Raw genomic sequence first — 21,759 nt, 5'->3', positions numbered from 1 at the left:
TCAGGAAGTTCAAAGTAAGCTGATCCTGAACTTTTGTAAGCTCTGTAGACCATCTGATATGATATTTCATCATATTTTATTCATTTGTCCTACTGACATTAACATTCAGTTTGTTTCCACTTGGCAGTTTTGAAGACAATTCAAATTTGTTTACCTTTATGCCTTTAAATTTTGATTGGTATACAAAGAAAAGAATTTTATTGTGATGTTTGCTTACATGTATACACATATATTCATATATATTGTGTATGTATGATAATAGAAATAGGGCCTATATATAAAAATAAATATTTATGCACATACACATACATGTCTTCACATTCAATTCTCCCATTGCCATCCCCAACTCCCCCCCAAGCTGGTCCCTTTCATCCTTAGTCCCTTAAATTGTTCCCATCACGTTTCCCTGACATATACATTCTATTGCCTTCACATGCTCCCCCCTCAGCCCTTAGCCATCCCTCTCTCCTCAAAGGCCCCCTTTCATACACATACATGTATTTGTGTGTATGTATATACATGTATGTATGTATATAGCTATCCCATACACCAGAGAAAGATTGTGATAACCATTTCTGAGCCTGGCTTATCCCTATTAACAGGATGATCTTCAGTTCCATAAAGTCTTCTACAAATGCAATACTTTCATTTTTTTACAACTGAATGAAATTCCATTGTGCATGTATCTAATTTTATTCACTCATTCCTGTGTTGACGGACATTCAGGCTGGTTCCATGCCTTGGTTCTTGAGAATGGTTCAGCAATAAACATGGTGTACAAGTACCTCATTGGTACACTGACTTAGAGCCCATTGGCTACTTAGCCAAGGGCGATAAATCTGGCCGGGTGGTGTTTCTGTTTAGTTCTTCAGGAAGCCGTGCTGGCCCCTATAATGACTGCATCCGTTTATATTCCACCCACAGCAGGTAAGTGTTCCCCTCTCCACACCACCAGACTTCCAGGATTTTCTTTTTTTTTTTTCATTAAATGTTTTACATCCCAACATTTATTCTCTCTTCCCTCCCTCACTCCGTCCGTCCCCCACCTTTGCTGTTTCCTTGATCGCAGCCGTTCTGAGGGAGTGAGAGGAAATCTCAACATAGTTTTTTTAATATTTATTTATTTATTTATTTATTTATTTATTTATTTATGTATACAATATTCTGTCTGTGTGTATGTCTGCAGGCCAGAAGAGGGCACCAGACCTCATTACAGATGGTTGTGAGCCACCATGTGGTTGCTGGGAATTGAACTCAGGACTTTTGGAAGAGCAGGCAATGCTCTTAACACTGAGCCATCTCTCCAGCCCTCAACAGAGTTTTAATTGCCCTTTCCTTACTAGCTAAAAGCGTTGGACACTTCCTAATATTCATTGGCCAGTTGGATCTTTTCTCCATTTATTTGTGTACTTGTCGACTAGATGGAGTTTGGGAATCATATTAGCCCTGTAGGATGTGCAGTTGCAACAGATTTCTTTCCCATTTTTAGACTATCCTTCAGTCTGCTGATCATTTGCTTGCAGGGGCTTTTTAATTTCATCAAATCCTACTTATCAATCACTGGGTTATCTCTTACGTTGTTGAAGTTCTTTTTTTAAAGTCCTTACGTATGCCTACATCTTGAAGGTCTACCCAGTCTTTCTCTAGCCGTTTTGAAGCTTCCTACATTAAGGTCTTTGGTTATGTTTTATTTGAGTTGGGTATGATATGAGATATAGTCGTGTTTTGTCCTTTTCCTGGTACCATTTGTAAAATAGGCTGTCTTTTGACTAACATATGTGTAGACATCTTTGCAAAGATTAGGTGGGGGGCAGCTGATTGGGTTTATTTCTGGGCCCTGTATTCTATTCCATTTGTTTATCTGTCTGCTTTTGTGCCAGCACCACACTGGGCTCATCGCTGTGGCTTGTATATTTTTATTTTGAGATCAGGAACTGTGTTGGCTCCAGCATTGCTCTCTCTTAGGGTTATTTTGACTAGTCAAGACTTTTTGTGCTTCCATCCAAATTTTAAGATCCTTTTTTCTAGTTCTGAGAATAACATCACTGGAATTTGGTGGGGATTGTGTAGATCTGTGATGCTTTTATTAGCATAGAAATCTTTAATCCTGACAAGTTATGGACATGGGATGCTTTCCATCTCCCAGTGTCCTCAATTCTTTTCCTTGGCATTTTAAAGATTTAGTAGTAGAGATTTTCATGGTGAGTGTGCTACTTCTTCTGCCTCATGCTTCATCCTGATACTCTCTCCATCTTGGGATAGCCTAACAGTGATGCTTGGTTTCCATCTTGTTTATTATTTGATCCATTGACGTTTTTCATTCCCAGTGTTTGTCTTTTTTCCCCTAATGTCAACTTCGTTGCTGAAATGTCTCCTGAATTTTGCTGACTTTCTCCTCTGTTTTCCCGCCTGGTCCTGTGTTGATGTCCTTATAATTATCTGATTGTCTGTATTCTCTTTCAATTACAGATCTTTTTTCTAGTAAATTTCTGAGGTCTTCATTTGGTCTTTGTGGTGGCTTGAATAAGAAGGTTAGAATGGCCAAGGTGGGGTGTTATGGGCTAGAGAGGGCTCCCCCTTCACCAAAGTCAACTGAGCTCGGGGCTCTCAGATCCTTCCAATAGGCTGGACACACTGAGAGTCCAAGTTTGTAAACTTGTGTAAAAATGAAGGCTCTTTGCTTTTACCTATGGGACTCGGTCTCCTAGTTGGTTTTGGGAGGACTCCGTGATCTGGGCATTATCGAGATTTCACAGTATAGTAAAAATAATTTTTTCTTTTCTATTTTCTTAAATTAGAAAAACTTCACACAAGCTGAAGTTAGCTGAGCATTCGCGCAGGGGACAACCTCCAATCCAGAACAGGCTCAAGAGCTCCAACTGACACGATGCTCCGCCACAGACAGATATCCGGAAGAGGTTTGAGAAGCCACCTGGTGTCCAACAGGCACCCTCATCTAACATGGTTGGCCACTTGTGACAGGATGCTACCAGACTACCTGCTGTGCTAGGTCTGGGTTCTTCACCAGCAGGCTCAGCGGAGACTCATTACATTGGAACTCAAGCACAGGGCTTATTCTTGTGCCAAACTCGGTTTAGCGTATGTTCTTCAGGGAGCGTTAACTTTTAGATTGAGGTAACTAGTTTTTCCATTGTTTTTTATTTTTAGTTCTCAAACCTTGTCCACTGCTAAGACAGCCATAAAGCTCAATTTGTTTGCTTGGTTTGGGTTGGTTGTTTTGTGCTTGTTGCTTTAGTAATGTATGTAGCTTTACATCATTGGTCCAACTCAAATTAACTTTTAATGTGCCATGTGAAAAGGACTGGAGATAATACCTCCAAGTAAAGATATTTTAGTTTAAGCACATCTGTTGCAAGGCTGTGGAATTTCCTTCACACCTTCGTCAGAAGCCACCTAACCCAGCCTGGGCTTGTTCAGAGCTCCACATTTATGCTGCGGAGCATCTTGGGAAAGTCACTGTAGTGCGTGCACATTCCTCATTCTCTTGGGGAAATACCTACTTGGGATTTTCAGGAAAGTGTTTTGTAGGGTATAGAAGAAACCAAAACACCTCAGTGTGATCATAGCGGATGAAAGTCCTACCAGCTGTGGAGGTCCAAGGGCGACTCCATCATCGTGGCGATATTTGGTCCATCTTTTTAACTTTACACTTAGGTTGTTAAAAATCATCGTGGACTAGACCTTCACTGTCAATCTAACCTGCGTTTCGCTGAAGGCTGATGGGTCTGCGCATCATGTAGGAGCTCTCTGAACATTCATACGGAGTTATAAATATAAATGAGTTATATGCAAAACATCTTTTGCCACTTTTTCATTAACTTGGACATGCTTGCTCTTGATTTAGTTACGGACATAGGCAAACTGTTCTTGACAAAGCATGTCAGATAAATGAACTGTGGACGTCTCTTCAGAGTCTTAGCTTGTGATTTCCTCAAGAGTATATAGCTGCGCAGAAATCATCAGTGTCTTGAAGTCAGTATTGCAGGAATCCCCCTCAGTGGGACAGGTAGGGGAGGGAGGCAGATGTCCTGCCTCAGGTCGCTGACTGAGATCAGACCCTGGGTCTCTTACAGAGACGGACACTGCAGTCAGCCAGTCTATTCTGCTGCTCATCTCAGCCTGAGGCTGGGCACCCATCCCACCCTGTGAGCTCCGGCTTACCTGTCTGCCAAGAGAGCCCACTGTGCCCTTCTTCAGAATGTCCTAAGGACAAATGCTAGGCTCCACACTGGCTTGCAATGAATGACATCTTTTGGAACCATGTTCATCAGTAAGGTGTTAAATAAATAAATCTATAATTGCCCCCAAATGTTACTTCCATTGCGGGTCTTGTGGTTGCCCTGCCTCAGCACGAGTTCTTACAGACTTTTCCAACATTTCTGCAACTGCCCAGTTGGGGCACAGTTGGGGGCACAAGGATGAGCTTCCCAAATAACAGTATAAATGAAGAAACAGCAAAATGAAATGTGAAGTTAAAATAGACAAAAACAAAAACTCAGCAAAACAAACCCAACCAGAGAGTGCTGACCAGAACAAACATCCCAGGACCTGCATACAGAAAGCCCCAATCTGTGGACCCACAGTTTCGAAATCTATTTCTGTATTGCCACACTGTGAGCAGAGCAGACAACAGGAAGCCTCCAGGAGAGCCTGGTGCACCTGCTTTTCAGAGGAACTCCTCCCTCTGCAGGTCCCTTCCAGAGCAAGACCCAGACCACCCAGACAAAATTGGCTAGGAAAAAGGACTTGCATGCTTGCGGACCAAATGTACCTGTCCAAATATAACTCTTCAAGGCCTAATGAGTGCTGAGTCATATGGTCATTCACTGTGCACAGCATAAACCAGCTGGCAGACCTTGTCCCTTGCTGTCAACCCTCCTGTTTATTTTAGTTATAAATGGAGCCAAAGAAAACAGAGTAAGACCCCAACCTGGGTGCAAGCCTTTACCTAGGACTGTCTGGCCCACCCCAGGTGGCCACCCATCTTGGCTTTCAATCCTCCTCCCTCCATCTGGACTAAGCACCTTCTCCTAAGGCTCCTCCTCTCTTCTGCTTGCATGAGGCCACATGCAAGAGCTCCATCCAGGTGGGGCCAGCACCTGCCCCTGACCTCTGAGCTCTGGCCCGCACCGTCGACACATTGGATTTATACATATTTCCTCATAGAATGAAAAGCATGACCTTTTAGAAACATTAGTATACTTGTATAATCACATGTGTAGGTATTTGCGATCACAGCCCATAGACTAGCATGAGCTGTATAGGTGATTAGTTTTGTATACATGTATATGTCATATACACTCACCTAAAAAGCATATACTTTTATACACAGTGTATATCAGTGTATATTTTTTGTACATGTAAACAGATAAGAATGTCATTGAATGCATTTCCCTCTGTATCCCACCTTTGCCACCCATAGGCCCTGAGGAGTCCCCTGTGATAAGGCATGAGATTTAGCTTACTGTTGAGTGAGCACAGGATAGCCATGTATCACCTCCCCAGCAGCTGAGCGTTCATTCCGGTTCCCCAGTGTTATGTAAAACTCTGGAAGAAATTCTCCTTCACTGCACTGCTGTAAATTGATGGCACATGCACCTTTGTTGTCCTTTACTCTTGCCACAGGGCTTCCACCTAGACCACCAGAAGATACTTCTCTGTATGGGGGATGTGTCCACCGCTACTGTTGTGTGGGATGCTCTGTGAGTGCCTCTCAGGCATATCCGCTCTCCTTACCATTTTTATCTGGATAATCTGGCCACTGTGATAAGGAAACTAGTGTCTGGCCAGCATGGTCTTGCTGCCCGTTTCTCCCCGAACTTCCTGTGTGTAGATGCTGGGTACAGATCATGACACCATCCCTCACCCCACCCCCTACCTCCAACAGTGGACAGCGTTTCTTCTCAGAACGTTTCCATCTTACCAACCGTTTTGGGGTATTTGCCTTATGGACAGGCTGTTCTGCAAACTCCTTTTTACTGTTTTCTGTGTCATTTTAAGTACACTTTTCTAAAGAATGTTGGGCTTTGGCTCTGTGACCTGCCTCTAAAGAGTGACTTCCAAACCATTATCTGGCCTTGCTGATGGCCTGAGCCCTCTCACACACACCCTGGACCACGCAAGCACACCACAGATGTGTTTGGTTCCTTGTTCCCTTTAGGCTGGTGTTCGGCTGTCCATGTTTGCACTCTTCAACTCCAAAGTGAATTGTCTGCTATTGTGCTCCACCTCCAACCCACTCACACTGAAACCCCACCCTGGGAAGTATTAGGAGGCCCAGCCTTTGGGAGGTGACTTAAGTAGAGCCACTACAGATGGAATCAGGGCTCTTGCTGGGACAAAGCCTGGCATCTCTCTCCTTAAGATCTAGGACACGGTTTGCAAATCCCATGCACTTCAGGCATGTGTGTGGTTACATTTAGCAGACATCTGCTGAGACCCTACCATGTGTTGGACGGTTTGTCTGATGCTGGGAAGAAAGAGGCAAGGTCATCCCTCAAATACAGTGACTATTGCTAGACTTCCCTGCTTCTGCCCTTGAGGTGACAGCCACCTAACAGTACACAACATTGACTGTCCTCCAAAGGCACCTAGCAGCCGTTATAACTGTATCCTGGTCCATCTGGGAGCCATTATTCAGAACCTGCAGTGTGACTTGCACAATTCAGTGCTGTCCAAAGCCCTGCATTGATCCAGGGCTGGATGTTTCTGACACGGGACCCATGGTGTCTCACGGTGCCTGATCCTGCTCCCTGGAGAGGGGTGTGGCTGAAACAGAAAGCTCAGTTGACCTTGGCCAATATCCTGCCTGGGGTCTGTAGGTCATGGTGGATAAAGAACAACACAGGTCCTGGATGCCCAGCTTTGGCCTCTGGAGGAACAAAGGGCCTTATTGAGACTTTTCTCAGCATCTCTTCTTGAGTCCTAGCAGTAATCACAGCAGTGGAATTTCTAAAACCAGTAAGGGCTTCTAAAAGCATGGCTTATGTTAGCAGAGCAACTGCAGCTTTAGTTTGACACAAACGTGGATGCTCTCGGGACCTGGTGGCACATACCTTCAGTCCCAGTCCTTGGGATGCAGATCTTTGTGAGTTTGAAGCTAGCCTGGTCTACACTGCAAATCCCAGGACAGTTAGGCATACACTGTGAATTCAGGACAGTTAGGCATACACTGTGAATTCAGGACAGTTAGGCATACACTGTGAATTCAGGACAGTTAGGCATACACTGTGAATTCTGTCTCAAAAACACCTCTGAGGCTCTCCTCTCCCTGTCACTTTCCTGTATCTTGGGAACACAGCTGGTGTTGATCCTGGTGCAATGTCCACAGTGGGGTGGGTGCTTTCACCCAACCCAGGACAAAGCCTGAAGGCAGGGAAGGAAGAAACCCCCCTCCCAAAAGTCCAAGCAAGTTTTCCCCACTACTGTTTCAAAGGCCCTGTGACCCACACAGGACTTCTCTAGCATCCTCCCCTCACTCAAGGGCTGGACAAGGATCACAAAACTTGGTTGGCAAAAAACACTCTCCACATAAATCATGGCTGTCACTGTGTGGGTTCACCCGCTGCTCCCCGGCCCTGGGTAAGAAAAAGCCCTCTCACAACATGATGGTGCATGGTTCTATCTCCCAAAGTAGAGGCATGGTCATTGTTGGCTATCGTGAGACTGTGTGAGACCACACAGAAGGCAGGCCAATGAAATGGCCTCTAGTGTTCCCAGGGGGAAATAACCTCCCTGAAGGTGTCACTGGAAAGAGCAGAAGCCAGGAGCAGGACAGAAGCTAAAGTTCCTTTCATTTGGAGTTGGCCCTGACAGGTCGGAGGGGAGGGAGCTCCCTCCTCTTCTCAGTACTGCAGGAGCTGCAGGGCTTCCGTGAAGGGAAAGGACTCCACAGGGCACACACGGGCTCACATGTTCAGCTAGCTTACCACCCTGATGCAGCTCCAACTACACTGGTCTGAACACTAAGGCCAGAAGACGCCCTCCAGGGTTTCTAGCTGTGGTCTCTGGGCCGGGCTGGGTCCTAACAAGGTTCTCTGCACACACAAGTAGCCACTGCACAGCTCTCTGTCCTTCGAAGACCTCAGGTCTTTCCTTCCTGTTGAAGGCTGGGGATCCCCAAACCAGAAGCACCTCAGTCACCAGCATCCCCATCTAGCAGTAAGGACACTAAGGCACTGCCAACCCCGGCCCTGAAAGCGGCGAACAGGGTAACCTGGTGTGGGACTCCTGGAGCCTTCACTGTGAAACTGATATAAATTGTCGTCTTAATTGTCTCAGCTATTCGTAACCAATAAGTCTTTTAAAACTGTGTCCCACAGACTCTGTACCCTCGTCTGAGAAGCAGCATGGCATTTCTCAGTAGAAGGCTCTTTCGAAATCACTGCCCTAGCTAGGCATCCTGGACCTCTCTATTCTGGGTTTTACATGAGCAGCAGCTCTAGGAAGGAGGCTGCATAAAAATGTGGCGTGCAGTAGGTCTTCATCCACGGGGCAAGGGTTCATTTAGTCAGGTCTCCAAAGTGCTCTGGCAGGCATCCGCACATGCCTGCACAGCCCATGCCGACCCAGACAGTACAACCCCAGCCTCTGCACATGGAAAGCTGCATGTTGTGTATGCTACGGGAATAGACGCGGTTTATTCCTGTGTTTGCACAAGGGGAGGGGGATTGCAATATTCATCCAAAAGCACAGGAATTAAAGCTACCCTGCATGTTATGGTGCTGTTTTAATTTAAACAAGGACAAGGGGCTAGTATTCTCAGAGACCACAGCACCCAGTTGGTTCAGACAGTCCTCCTGTGATTGACCAGGTCCTGACTTCTAGTGATCTCTGCAAGGTCTCCTCAACCATCTGATCCTGTCCTGAGAAATTCAAGACACGTGGAGCAAATACAACTGGACGGCCTCACTGGACATCATCATCATCAAAGAGATCTTCAAAATCTGTGGGGAAAAAAATAACACATTATCAGATATAGGACAAGCAACTGAGGAAACTGCTTCAAAATGAACTGGATGACAGTTGGAAAGGCAGAGAGAGTGGCAGACAGTTAAGGACTCCCCAAGACAGGCTCTCACCTTTACCCAGCCAGAGAGAGAAGACAGAACTCCGGGGCGGGGGGGGGGGGGGGGGCAGTACTGTCTACAGTGTATTCTTGATCACATCACAATTTAGAAGGCATTTTTATAAAGCACATGGGGGTTCTGTAGACACACGCACAAGCACCTTGTAGTTTGGCATGAAAACAGCAATGCATCCCTGCAGGTCGAAGGCTCCAGTGTTACGTGTGTGTCCCCAAACCCCCACTTGTGGCACCAGTAGGGCAGGAGTAATTTCCCCAGGGAGGAATGCACCCATCCGACTCAAGCAGCAGCCACATGCCAAGGAGTCCCAAAACCTAGCTGGGCTCAGGACTTCAGCAGGCGGCTGGAAAGCTGGAAATCACCATGGCTTGATGAGCCTTAGTTCTTTGGGGAGCCATGTACCACAGAGCTAAGGTGGATGGAAGGGGAGAAAAACCCCACTACCCTCCCAGGAGGACACTTCCCTTAAATTCCCACTTGCCATTTGAACCCTAGGGAAGGGTTAACCAGTAGGAATGAGGCCTTCGGAAATCAGAAGAACAAGAGGATACCAAACATGCCCTGTTACGTACCTGGAGACTTTACAGTCAACTTTCACTGTTTACTCGGTAAAATATTCTAACCAAGAAAGCTCTGAGCTATGAGACAGAAGTATGTCCTCTGTCCTGACTTCAGACACAGAGCGAGCTCAAGCAGAGCACAGCTGTTACAACGCAAAGGCAGCAGAGGACAAGAGAATCCAGGTGGGCAAACAGGTGTGACCCAGGACAGAGTAAGAGAAGACAGAGCCACGCAGGTCCCTACGCCCAGGTCTTGGTACAGCCATAATCAATGTGTCCATTTGCATATGCTATCTATGCCAGCGCTCACACTCAACCTGGGGTGCTGGGGAGGGATTTATTTCATGCTTTTCCCCCCAAGTAAGGCTGACAGTCAGAACTAATAGCCAAGCGACTTACTCCATACATTTGGCACAGTACTGAGAAGGGCATAAAGTCTGGGCTACAGTGTGCCATCATCCAAATTACCCATGGCACAAAGCTGCCCACTGCAGAGGAAACTCAGATTAAGCCTGGCACCCAATCCTGGCATACTCACCATTAAAAAAGTCCGCATGAACGGCCTTTTCATTGGCTGCCAAGTCCATCAGGAGCCCGGTGCTCCCTCCAGCCTGGAGAAGGAAAGGTAAGGTCATTCCAGTGTGTTTGTTTTCTAAAAGCAGGTGGTAGGTTGATTTCCATGCCCACCCCTCCTCCCTGGAACAGAACACTGAGAGACAGGAAGAACACTCAGGTTGGAGCCAGAATTCTCCAGACAAAGGAAGCAGTGTGGATGGGGAAGTCAGGCAAATGATTTTAAAGGGCTCTCAAGGTCCTGTGTTCCTTGAGTCCTCCTTGGCATTGCCCTGTGTAACACTCTCTTGCTGGAGTCTTCAGCCCCCTCCTGGACCAGCCACCGGACACAGAAGTGCACCAGCAAGACTGATAACAACTCTGGTCCCTCCCCTCTGAGAATACAGCCACGCCCCTTGGGAAGCTGACCACCCCAGCATAGGCCTGTGATTCTGCTCTCACAGGACCCTCCAGGTCGGCCACCATATGGTGGTGGTAAAGCCAGGCCACAGCCAATCTGTGAGACATGATGCTCTGGGAGACTCTATGCCATTTAGTCACCTGAGAGATGGGAGCAGAGATCTCTGGTGGGCACCCTGGATAGGCTGCCCCAGGCCCCTTCCTGCGTGTGCCCTAACACCCCAAGGCTGCTTGCCCAGCCCTCTCCTGGTTCTCAAATGGCTGAACACCTTTCAACATGCTCTCTGGACTCTGCCTCCCTCCCTAGCTCCATCACCACAGTAAGCCATCCCGATTCTGCCTCTGAAATCCTGACCTTCAGCTGCCTCACTCAGAACCTCTTCCGGTCTTAATCCTTCCTGTCTCCATTTCTCTACTGTCTCCCTACATACCCAAACTCCGACCCTCCAAAGGACCAATCTCCACAGGAAGTCGGCCTGTCTCTCCACACTCCCTGCTGCAGTACAGAGGAGCTGGGGCTGAACGCGACTGCCTCAGCCACGATGCAGCCCTGCCTGTTCCCTCCCCTCTGTACCCGACTAGGTGACATTCCCTTTCTTTTGTGGGCCCGGGAACATCACTCTTCCAGAGCTCTGCTCCTATGGCTCTTTTCATCCATGTCCACATGACAACAGAACACAACCTTCACCATTTGGCTCAGGGGAGGGTCCTCTCTTGAGCCTCAACTGAGCCAACCGAAATCCCATGGATACTTCTGTAGGGCACGCCTACCCTTGCTATTACACTTAGGATTTGCGATCGGCCTCTTCTGTCCATACCTGATCTCTCTAAGGACAGCAGCTGCATCTGAGCATCTCTCTACTCTCTGAGATTTTGGTGGGAGCAAGAGGTTCTGATTATACAAAAGCCGACAGACACTCCTCATCATAAGCACCTCACTGGAGCACCTCTTCCACATAAAATCGTTCTGTTGCCATGGTGGAGACCAAAGGCTTAAGCCCGCTCCAAAACTCTGTGTGTCTACAGGAATTAACCGAGTCCCAACGAAAAGCACACAAACCCCAAACATCGCCCCTTGCCCTTCCCCCAGGGCTTTAGGGGCTGGCGGCCAGTCAGGCCAGACGCCTCGCTCGGGCTTTCTCTCCTGGGAAGATTTAATCGGAGCCCCTGTCAAAGAACTGTCTGCGCTCAAACCCTACGTCCTCGCTGCAATTCACGTTAACACTGACTCGGGCCCTGAGACTGTCACCACCAGCTTCCGCTTCCCCAGCCGCCTGCAGCTTTTGACTCCGCAAGAGCCTGGGCTTCCGCGCGTGCTTGCGAGCCGTGCTCCCGCCCCCCACGCCCCGATTCGTATTGCCGCAGCCCAACCTCGTCCAGGTCCACGTAGGGCCCCGCGCCTTCGGGAAACATCTCATCCACCGCTGGCTTCATCTCCGCGCTGCAGCCTTGCGCTCACTTCCGGCTAGCCCCGTCCACTTCCGGTGAACCACCGAACTGGTCTAGACGCCGGAGGACCGCGCCTCGGTGGTGTCCTGCCGCCCTTGTTTCTAGGCACCTGAGCTGTCTCCCTTCGAGCAGGCTAGGACAGCAAATCGCCGGTTAAGGACCAGCAGCACCCCACGGGCACGAGTGATCGGAGGAGAAAGGAGACTGTCCGTTTCTCAGCAGGGATGCTGCTCAAAACCGTCAGAATGACTAATACAGAAACCGCAGGCGGTAATGGGGTAACGAAAAGATGGGGGTAACAGAAATCCAAACGTTGTGCACAGTGGCCGTGACCCAGAATCCCTGTCTAAGTTCACTCGGAAATGGCTCAGGATCACCGCAGTCAAGAGGAGGCAGTAGCCCAATACCCGTGGACGCATGAACGCAGACAAAACCGAAACAGGTTTTACCCACACGGGGGATACTGTGCAGTCTTAACTAAGAAGGGATTTCTAGCCCGTGGGCATGGACGAGCCTTGAAGATGTTGTTAAGTGAAATAAAACAAATGCTGTGGTCCCACTCATGAGATTCCCCGGGTAATGAAACTTCTAGAAATGCCGCAGTGTGGTGGCTTCGGGGGTGGCAGATGTTCAGTGGACAGTTTCAGATCTGCAAAGAGTTCTAGAGGTGTGTTTTACAGGAGGCAGGAGAGTTGGTTATATCACTGGACTGTCCATTTTAAAGTGCTCTATTGTATTGTACCATGGTTTTTAAAGAATGAATGAAAGAAAAGAGATGAGGAAGGGATGGAGGGGGCTGGGATCATTGAGAGAGAAGAAATCCTGAGATACTCTGACAGTCTAGACTATTCTGGTGAGGCTCCTGGAGGTTCCATAGGACTAACTGTGTGCCTCCTTCTAAGATCCAGTTTTAATAAATATCCTTGTGAAATCAATGTAGCAAGAAGCCTGAAACCAACTGATATCCGCCTATGCTCCATGTCTGAGAGGTCTCATCACCTTCCACTATCCCCAAATGGTGTCATTTGACCCTGCCTTCAGCAAAACCCCTGTGTTACTCCTGAGTCTTTTCCCATCCACCTCCACCCTTCTGCTTGGTGGTTAATCCGTGTTTGCCAATGTCGAGCCAAGCCTCTCCATGCAGTACAAGGCTGTGGCTCTTGTACCTGTCACATGGCTTTGGATGGGCCCCCTTACTCTGGTTTGATAGTGTTCAGGGACTGGGTTGTTGTTGTTGTTTTTCCTTTAACAACTTTGAGACGTCTAGGACTCAGTGTCTGGGCTGCTAGAGTGAGAATCGGGGTCAAGGGAGAAGAGAGCTCCTGGGAAATCGACTTAGCCAAGGTTTAATGGGAATCGTGGCCTGGGCAGTCATTGCGCCCCTCTCCCCACCCCCAAGCCTAAGTGCAGGATCCAGGAGAAGTAAGCAATGGCTGGAGAGCCTCAGGTGCCAGGTCAGTGTTGTCCTGAGATGTCCAGGTGAAGGTCAACCCAAGGAGGCTGAGACAGGCTGGAAGCCAAGAGGCACCTCCTATTCAATTCCTCTCCCAACTAGTGGCGGGGGAGAGGGGCGGCATTAACCAGTGTGTTCTTGACTTGACGCTTCGTATGTGTCGTGGAGTAAATAGGCCTCTGCCTTACGCCGCACTGTCTGTACATCCTCCCACACCCACGGGACTACCCAGGGTGACCGTTTCCTTCCCCCAGTAGCCTCAGTCTGGAATCTTTCCTTCAAAGACCAAGTGTGGTATATAACTCTCCCTTCCAGACGGGGATATGACTCCGTGATTCCTGCTTCCCCCAGGAACATGATGTGTGCCAAGCCTGGGTGCCTGGCCCCAACGTGACTGCTGTTCACGAAGGAGCTGTCCGGGATGCTGTCCGCTTGCCTAACTGGGCACATGGCCTTAACAAGTCAGGTTGAACTGTTTGATGTCTTTGTTTCAGATTCCCTGCCTACAATCTGGGGCCACCATAGCCCACGCCCAGGTCATTATGAGGACAGAATGACAAGGTGATGCCTAAGGGTGAAAGCCCTGATTGACACTCCCGGGCATAGAAATCATGCTGGTTTTTATTAAAGGTGTGCTCAGTCGTCGTCAGAATAAAGCTACTTCACAGAGTGATACAGCACACATCAGCTCCTTGAAAGAAATCCACAGGGTGTAATGCATCTTCATAGAGAGTTTATTGAGCACGAGTCCCATCCCTTGTCCATCACTGGGTCTCTGGACCACCTTAGGCCCCAGCCAGTGCAGCCAGGCAGGCAGCAGACTGGACACTGCTCAGTCCTCCTGGTAGGGGACATGGAAACCCAGGGTGCTCCCCAGAGGGAAGTGTGCAAAGAAGGTCCTGGCCATGTCCTCGATCTGTGGGTATGCACCCTGGGTCTGGAAATACTGCACGTAGTTCCAGAAGTCAGAGGTGGAGAAAGGCCAGTAGGGCATGGCTGGTGGCTGAGTGTAGGGGTCTGAAAGACACAGGTAACCTCCTCAGAACCTGTCCCATCACCGCTGCCAGAACACCCCCTATACAGCCAGGGCAAGTGGATGGTGTCCCCCAGGGCCTGCCACAGTGATGACATCTTTTCCGTCAGGAGTGGGGTCGGAATCATTCTGAGTGTAGCTTTTGGCCATTAGGGTACCTGGTCTGTTAAGCAGAGGAGACGTGGGGGAGGACTATGGCCTTGTTCTTGTCTGGGGAGATGCTGGGCAGAGAGGCAGATGGGTGAGGGGTGAGGGGCTCAGGCGCATGCCAGACAAGGCTTCAAAGCACACAGCACCCGAGTTCTAGAGCAGAGGACAGGTGGGATTGGACTGAGCTGGGATTCCTGAAGAGGTCCAGGGTCTAAGCCCAGGCTGAGGGTGGGACCCCGAGGGCTCATCCGTCTCCTTTCTGCCTGGATGCTTCCTTGTCCAGAAGACAAGGTCCAGGGTCTAAGACCAGGGTGAGGGTGGGACCCCGAGGGCTCATCTGTCTCCTTTCTGCCTGGATGCTTCCATGTGGCAGAAAACCAGGCCAACCTGATGCTGTCCTGCATCCCTCAGCATGCACAGCTCCCTACTGGCGATAGCACCTGCATTGTCATCCTCCCAGGAGAGCTAGGGCTCCCACTGTTCAATGCCTGCCAGGGAATGGCAACTTCTGCCCCCCACCCACCCGCATGTACCAGGAACTTATTATAGAGAAAGGAAAGACATTTTTTAAAAAGTACCTGTTTCCTCTGGCATCGGTTTGGCTCCTGCAAAAGAAAAGGAGAGCCATCACCTAGGGCAACCCTCCATTAACCCCTGCAGACCAAGACAAGGACGGGGTGAAGGAGAGACAAGGAGAGCTACTGCTCCACCCAGTCCCTGAGTGGCCCCTCACCTGCAGGAATCGCCAGCAGGACGCCAATGGCCAGCCACCACAGCATGCAGGCTTGCATCTTCACCAAGGATATATGCAGTCGATATACTCAGGACCACCTGCAGCAGGAAGAAGCCAGGAATGCTGCTGCTGCCTCCGAGGACTAACCCAACCTGTCACCCCAAAGCGGACTCCCCTTGGGAACACTAGCCTCATCATAGCTACTTCTGTTTCTCTTTTCCTAAATTATCATTCTGCGGTGAAATCTTATTCATTCTGACTATTTAAGAGATGACTTCCCTACCCCTCACCCCCACCACACACACCCGGTTCACCCTATCTGTAGAGAAAGCGGTCCAAACCCTCCCAAGAGATACCTTGGTGCTGGTCTATTCCACCCGATCTGCAGCCTTGTGGGGCCACTGCCAACGCTCAGTCTCCTCTTTATAGGAGGGCTGGGGACCAGAAAGGAAGCGCCACCTGCCTGAGCCATCAAACTGAATATTTCATCCCCAAGCAGAGGACTGTGGGTCTCTGTTTCCCAGCTGTCTGGCGGGAGGAGCTGGGAGAGCAGCTGGGGGAATCGGACCACAGATCAAATCCAGCAGTTTTCAAAGCTGAGTTCAGCATGGCTGTATCTAATACCCCCTCCTCCCCAGAAGGAGAGGTGTTCTAGATCTGATACAGGAGCTGCTAAGATCCATGTCCTATGCTATGGGCCCCCTGTGATCCCACAGCCCCCTCAGTAAGCCTGCAGACACTCCCTCATCCAGGACCCTGGCAGAGCGGTCAGGGACAGGAAGTGTGGAGCCATGCTAGACCCCTTCCCCAGACCATAGCTTTCCTCCAAGTCTCTACCGGGAAGGCACTGTCCCAGCCAAGGAATATTAGAAGCCAATAGGAACCCTGTGTTTATCCCTTGCTAGAACCTGTGTCCACCTAACCAAGTAAGCATAGCCCTGTGGCTCCACCCCTGAGGTCTCAGCCCCTTGCTGGATGCAGAGCCTATGTCCATATTAATGGTCTCCATTGTGTCCTTGGGGGTCCTTCATTATGCTGAATGCAGGGCCTGTTTCCAGAGTAATGGTTTCCATTGTTCCTTAACACTTCGGGGATTCTGGTACCCTGTTCTGGAGTTGTGTGGCCCAAGGGTCCCAGGTTCCTTGTAGTTGCCCCTCAAGTCCTCATCCAAATGACTCCTGACTTACACTTTCCCAAGTAGCAGCCTAAATCTAACCAGAGACCCAGAGAGGGGTATAGTTCGGTAGTATTGGCATTCAGCCATGCAGCAGAGAGCGTCTGGTTTCACTTCCAGAACGCTGGCCACTGTGCTACAAGAGGTGAGGCCACTATCAGGGCAATTGTGTCAGGATCCATGAAGCAACTCCAGGTATATGATTCACGGGGACAATGAGGGCAACGCAGCTGTGCTCATAACTGTGACTTACAGCATAGGCAGAGAGGCCCTGGCAAAGGGACAGGAAGCTCATCAGAACCCAAAGGAGCAGACATCCCGAGCCTGAGCGTCAGGCCATCAGAGGTCCACCAGGGTGTGACCATCAACCATCCACCCCAATGAGACTGTATCTGAAAGTAACACGGAAAGACACTTGTGGTCGGAACAAGCATGGGAGGAAATGTGTGGTTCCTTGAAAACTGCTCTCCTAATTAAGACTGAACTCAGCAGAGTCTAGAGCTAATAATCTGTAATGGGCTTGGGAGAGGAAACTGGGCGTCTGGCTGCTTTCTCCTCCCTTTCTGGATGTGTATTTTCCTTGGTTTATTACCTTTGCAGAAGAAAACTTTAAATAAACCAGCCCCACCATCACAGCTCTGGTGCTTACGCTGGCTTGCAAGGGCCAGTCAATCTTCCAGGTCCCCACATGTCCCAGAACACACATTCTTCTCCACATCACATCTCTACTGCACACACTTTCTCTCCCCCCAGTCTTTAGGACTCCTTACCTCACTGGCCTGGACGGAGACCCTCCTTGGCCCACCTGGAGGGCCACTGCCACCCAGAACACACCTCCTCTGCACCCCACCCATCCCTCTCTGTCTCTCTCCCTGTTATCCTGCAGACCACTCAAAATAACTTCAAGAGGGGCCGCTACAATGGTTCAACAGGTAGAGGCGCTTGCTGCTAAACCTGAGGACCTGAGTTTGATCCCCACAACCCGCCTGGTGGAAGGAGAGAATCTGCTCCGACAAGTGTCCTCTGACCTCCACACGCACACCCACAACACACATGCAAACACATAAACAATAATTAATTCGATTTTTAAACATGTTAAATGTCAGCCCAGTCCCTTCATATGCTCAACACTCACCAGGTTTTGCCCTGGTTTGGGGCCTGGGTGGTAGCTGATTTGGTCAGCCTGCCAGTTTTCCCTCACCGACACCACCAGGGCCAACTCTCCATCACTGCCTCAGCTAGCTCACCCTCTGCATCAGACAGCAAGGAGTGGGGCCAGTTCTCCTGCTCTCACATCCTCAGGACCAACTCACCCACACCCACATCACCAGGCGGCTCTACCGCTTCACCCCAGTGAGGTGCAGGGCCCGCTCTCCCGCTCTCCCGCTCTCGTGACCCCTGGGCCAGCTTTCCTGCCTGCCATAGGTAGCACGGAGTGAGCAGAGGGGGGCTTTTTCCCTCACCCATGCCACCACATGACAGATGAAGGGGGCAAGGTCAGATCTCCTGCCCATGCCCTCAGGGCCGGTTCACCCAAACTCCCACCCACAGAATCAGTGCTACTGTGTTCCCTGGGTGAGGTGCAGGGCACATTCTACCAGGTGCTGCACATCCAAGGCTACCAGATCTCCATGACACAAGGCAACAGCAGGTTATCCAAGAGGAGTTCCAGTGAGAGCCAGCATCAAGGGTGCAGCAGATGCCAGAGACTTTGAACCAAACCAATGATTCATTGCAATGAGCATTTACAAATAAAGATGTATGGAATAATCAATAAAAATGTCGAGAGAGAGAGAGAGAGAGAGAGAGAGAGAGAGAGAGAGAGAGAGCGAGCCAACAACAGCAAAATGCTAAATGCCTTCCAGGGGCCTTGAGTATCCACGTTTGGTGGGAATCTCAAAACGGTGGCTCCATCCTTTAATAACAGCTAGGATTCCTTCTAAACTTCAGCGCTGGGAACGGGGAGTGGTTTGTATCCTTGCAAGCTTCCGAAGGATGGACCCAGGTACAGTATCATATAGGGCGGGCAAGTTTGAAACCTGCCCAGTGACTGCCCTGAAGCCTGGAATTCCGATATTCAGTGTCTGGAGGACAGTGCCTGTCCCCTGCCCCACACAGGACCTCCTGCAGAGACATCCAATACCTAAGGAGTCTCTTTCCACTTGGGGTCAGGAAATTCTTAGGCTGTATAAGGCCATCTTTTTGTACAGAGCGCCACCTACCCCGTTACTCCCATAGCTGTCAGTGGTTGCAAGGAACGCCAGGATTGGGAATGATTCGGAGGTATCTGGCGCCCCCTGCTGTGTATCCTGGGACACTACGCATGGCTGTTGGGTAGTCCCTGAGCCTCACAGATACCCAAGCCTGTACTTCTAAGTGCCAGTCCAGTCCACCTCTGTTTTCCCAGAAGGCAGAGCCTAGAGTAGCTGGCCATCAACTCTGAACTGTCCCAACTTGAACACAGACACTTGCTCATAATTTAAAGTCCCGACGCCGCAGTCCATCATGTCACCAAGCCTCCTCCATCCTCCTCCCCAGCAAACAGCCACCCTCGCTTTAATGTGTTCTAAATACTTCCACATTGTTTACACAGCCTCAGACTGTAACTGATCCTAGGGTAGTTTCTGGCATCCTGGACTGTGGCTAGGGTTGGTACTGGGGAAGGGGGTGCCTCATAGCTTGTCTTCCGCAACTGGAAGTGTTGCCTTCCTTGTCTACAGTCTCAGCTTCTGTCTCTCTCTCTCTTTTTTTTTTTTTTTTTTTGAGACAGGATTTCTCCGTAGCTTTTGGTTCCTGTCCTGGAACTAGCTCTTGTAGACCAGGCTGGCCTCAAACTCACAGAGATCCGCCTGCCTCTGCCTCCTGAGTGCTTGGCTTCTCTCGTCTCCCAGCCTGTCACTATGCCCTGAGTCCTCCACCCGGGAGGTAACATCTTCTTCCTGCTTATGTGCTTGTTGTCAGGCACCTGCAGAGTCCTTGGGTGCCCCAGAGACTGACAGAGTGGTATCTGACTAACTCACACAGGCTGCTTAGCCTAGGGCTCAAAGGAACCCAAAACAGTACTTCGAGCTGCCTGATTCTGAGATGGGCTCCAGGGGGCGCCATGCTCACAGAATACTGTGCAGCTGGCCCCCAAGACAGAGTTGGTGTCCTAACAGGATCAAAGCCTGCTTCCATGTCATAAGACTAACCACTTATGTATCTGGAGCGGAAATGTGCGAGCATGTGACCACCTTATTTTAAAAAACCGCATCTCTTCCCTGAACTGACCATACAGTTTCTGAACAGGTCCAAGGTCAATCCTCGAGTCTCCAGAAGCAAAGGGGACCTGACCTGGGGTGGGATGAGATGGGGTGGCGGGGGAGTGGGTGTCCTGGGGACAGCAGGGCGGCTGGAAGAAATGCAGGCTACATGTTTATATTTGCGTTTCAAGCAATTGATGAGTACTTTCCTAGTGTTAAGTTTTATGTCTCAGCCATCTCCAGGGATCTATTTGTGCCTCAAATATTCTGTTTAGCTGAAACTACCTTCCAAACATATGCATGCACAGGTGTGTGCACACAGCACACACAGGCAAGCAGACACTTATCCCTGCCATCCCATAGAGTAGGGGAAGAAGTGGACTCGGTAGAGGTTGAGATTGAAGTCAGAGGGCATCTAGAGCAGAACGGATGTGGAGCTGTCCGAGGCCAGAGTCCAGAATCACTACTGTACCCTCGATGCTCCCATGGGCATCTGGGTTGCTGATGGCCAATGGACCCAGATGCCAGCCCAGGCAGAACTGTGGGATTATGCCAAAGTCAAGAATCCAGGCATTGCTATGGGCTCTGCCTTGAGTACAGGAAGCTCCAAGGGCTCTAACTGGTGACTTTGGGATGACCCAAAGGGCTAACTGAGCCACTGAGCCAGACAGCTCCCTAGGAAATTACTCGGTTTGCCACAACTGAGTAACAGCTCTCAACCACCTCCTTGGGAAGTTGAGTAGGGTTCCCAGCAATGGATATTTAGCATGTGGGCATTCGTGACCCCCAACAGAGGGACAGGCCCCACATAACTCCGCATGGTTTTGCCCACAGGATTATTTAACCTCTGCATTTCTCTGCCTCATGGGAAAAAAGTTCCAAGAACTCTGGAAGGGCTGGTGCTGACTCTGGGCTGGGAAGGCTGAAACCTGAGGCATTTCCTCCAAGGGTGTCACCCAAGTGGACATGCTGAGACAGGTCAAAGGACCTCCCACAGACCCCGGTCGGGTGACAGGATACCCGAGACTCAGAAAGCAGCTTCAGTAGAAGTGGCACCAACCCCGTGCTCTGCAGGCCCACCCACTTAGAAGAAGCCCTTTAGCAGACCAGGCCCATCACACCCCAGACTGCTGGAGGGAGCCTATCTGCTTGCTATAACCCAGCCTTTTGTTTAGCTCTCTTTGAACCTCAAGTGGCTTACCTGTAATGTTCCTAATCCAATAGAGAAGGTTAAATGTTTTCTAGGGCTGGACTAAGAATGTCCCCAGGGCTTGGTAGGGTGGGCTACAGGAGTATCAGAAGCAGCCAGGCCCTGTGGGATGGACTGCAAGGATCCTGGAAAGAACCTGTAAGCTCAGAATGTAAGTGGGTATGTAAGTGGATCGATCCTGTGTCTGGGGGAAAGATGTCACGAGGGGTCACCCAGTCACCCAGTTGGAGGGACAACTGGTATCCTGTAGACAATTCACTGGCCTTCCCACGTATATCCCTTGGTCACCTCTCCAGGGTCACAATAGTGACCCTTTCTGGTGTTCTGTGTTCCTGGCTTTTAACCAATGTCCCTCCTAGCCACTCTTGCTCTCAGGTGGGATTTTCTTTGTGGCTGCCTCCATAGAGGACACTCGATTAAGGCACACTTCCCTTTATTTGTCTCCCTTGGGGAAAGGGCTCCCAGGCTCGACTCTTACAGTCTATGACCTTCTGGAGATCTGACAGCAGAACCAGGAAAGGGCAGTCAGTACCACCAGACTGTAGGTTGGACACATTGCATCCCCTACCTGGGTCTGAGATACCTGCTGGGAGGGCTGGCTGTACAGGAGGAGAGTTAGACATCCCATAGGGTGTTCTGGGACTGGGAGGGTTTCTCTCCTGAGGAGACATGACCC

General features: G+C 49.8%; 2 protein-coding genes across 2 annotated transcripts; both read right to left on the bottom strand.

Annotated features, from left to right (window-relative positions):
- Positions 1 to 8,730: 8,730 nt before the first annotated feature.
- On the bottom strand, positions 8,731 to 12,141 carry Cops9 (COP9 signalosome subunit 9). Its single transcript, XM_050126027.1, has 3 exons — positions 12,011 to 12,141; positions 10,206 to 10,278; positions 8,731 to 8,966 (listed from the first exon to the last, which is right to left on the bottom strand). Exons 1-3 carry the CDS (start codon positions 12,071 to 12,073, stop codon positions 8,929 to 8,931), a joined length of 174 nt encoding a protein of 57 aa, XP_049981984.1. The 5' UTR covers positions 12,074 to 12,141; the 3' UTR covers positions 8,731 to 8,928.
- Positions 12,142 to 14,373: 2,232 nt separating this feature from the next.
- Positions 14,374 to 15,515, bottom strand: Otos (otospiralin). Its single transcript, XM_050126026.1, has 3 exons — positions 15,458 to 15,515; positions 15,303 to 15,329; positions 14,374 to 14,558 (listed from the first exon to the last, which is right to left on the bottom strand). Exons 1-3 carry the CDS (start codon positions 15,513 to 15,515, stop codon positions 14,374 to 14,376), a joined length of 270 nt encoding a protein of 89 aa, XP_049981983.1.
- Between the last annotated feature and the right edge of the window lie 6,244 nt (positions 15,516 to 21,759).

This window comes from Alexandromys fortis, unplaced genomic scaffold (genome assembly GCF_014885135.2).
Source record: "Alexandromys fortis isolate MF-2015 unplaced genomic scaffold, M_Fortis_MF-2015_v1.1 scaffold_254, whole genome shotgun sequence".
Classification (NCBI taxonomy): domain Eukaryota; kingdom Metazoa; phylum Chordata; class Mammalia; order Rodentia; family Cricetidae; genus Alexandromys; species Alexandromys fortis.
The sequence above is the reverse complement of the archived record's forward strand: the minus strand, read 5'-3'. Positions and strand labels throughout refer to the sequence as shown.

Excerpts from the sequence above, each read along its gene's own strand:
- Cops9 (XM_050126027.1), bottom strand. The coding sequence starts at position 12,073 with ATGAAGCCAGCGGTGGATGAGATGTTTCCCGAAGGCGCGGGGCCCTAC. Across the intron at positions 10,279-12,010 it reads CCTACGTGGACCTGGACGAG|GCTGGAGGGAGCACCGGGCT; the intron begins GTTGGGCTGCGG and ends TTCCTTCTCCAG. Across the intron at positions 8,967-10,205 it reads TCATGCGGACTTTTTTAATG|ATTTTGAAGATCTCTTTGAT; the intron begins GTGAGTATGCCA and ends TTTTCCCCACAG.
- Otos (XM_050126026.1), bottom strand. The coding sequence starts at position 15,515 with ATGCAAGCCTGCATGCTGTGGTGGCTGGCCATTGGCGTCCTGCTGGCG. Across the intron at positions 15,330-15,457 it reads CCTGCTGGCGATTCCTGCAG|GAGCCAAACCGATGCCAGAG; the intron begins GTGAGGGGCCAC and ends TTTCTTTTGCAG. Across the intron at positions 14,559-15,302 it reads ACCGATGCCAGAGGAAACAG|ACCCCTACACTCAGCCACCA; the intron begins GTACTTTTTAAA and ends TGTGTCTTTCAG.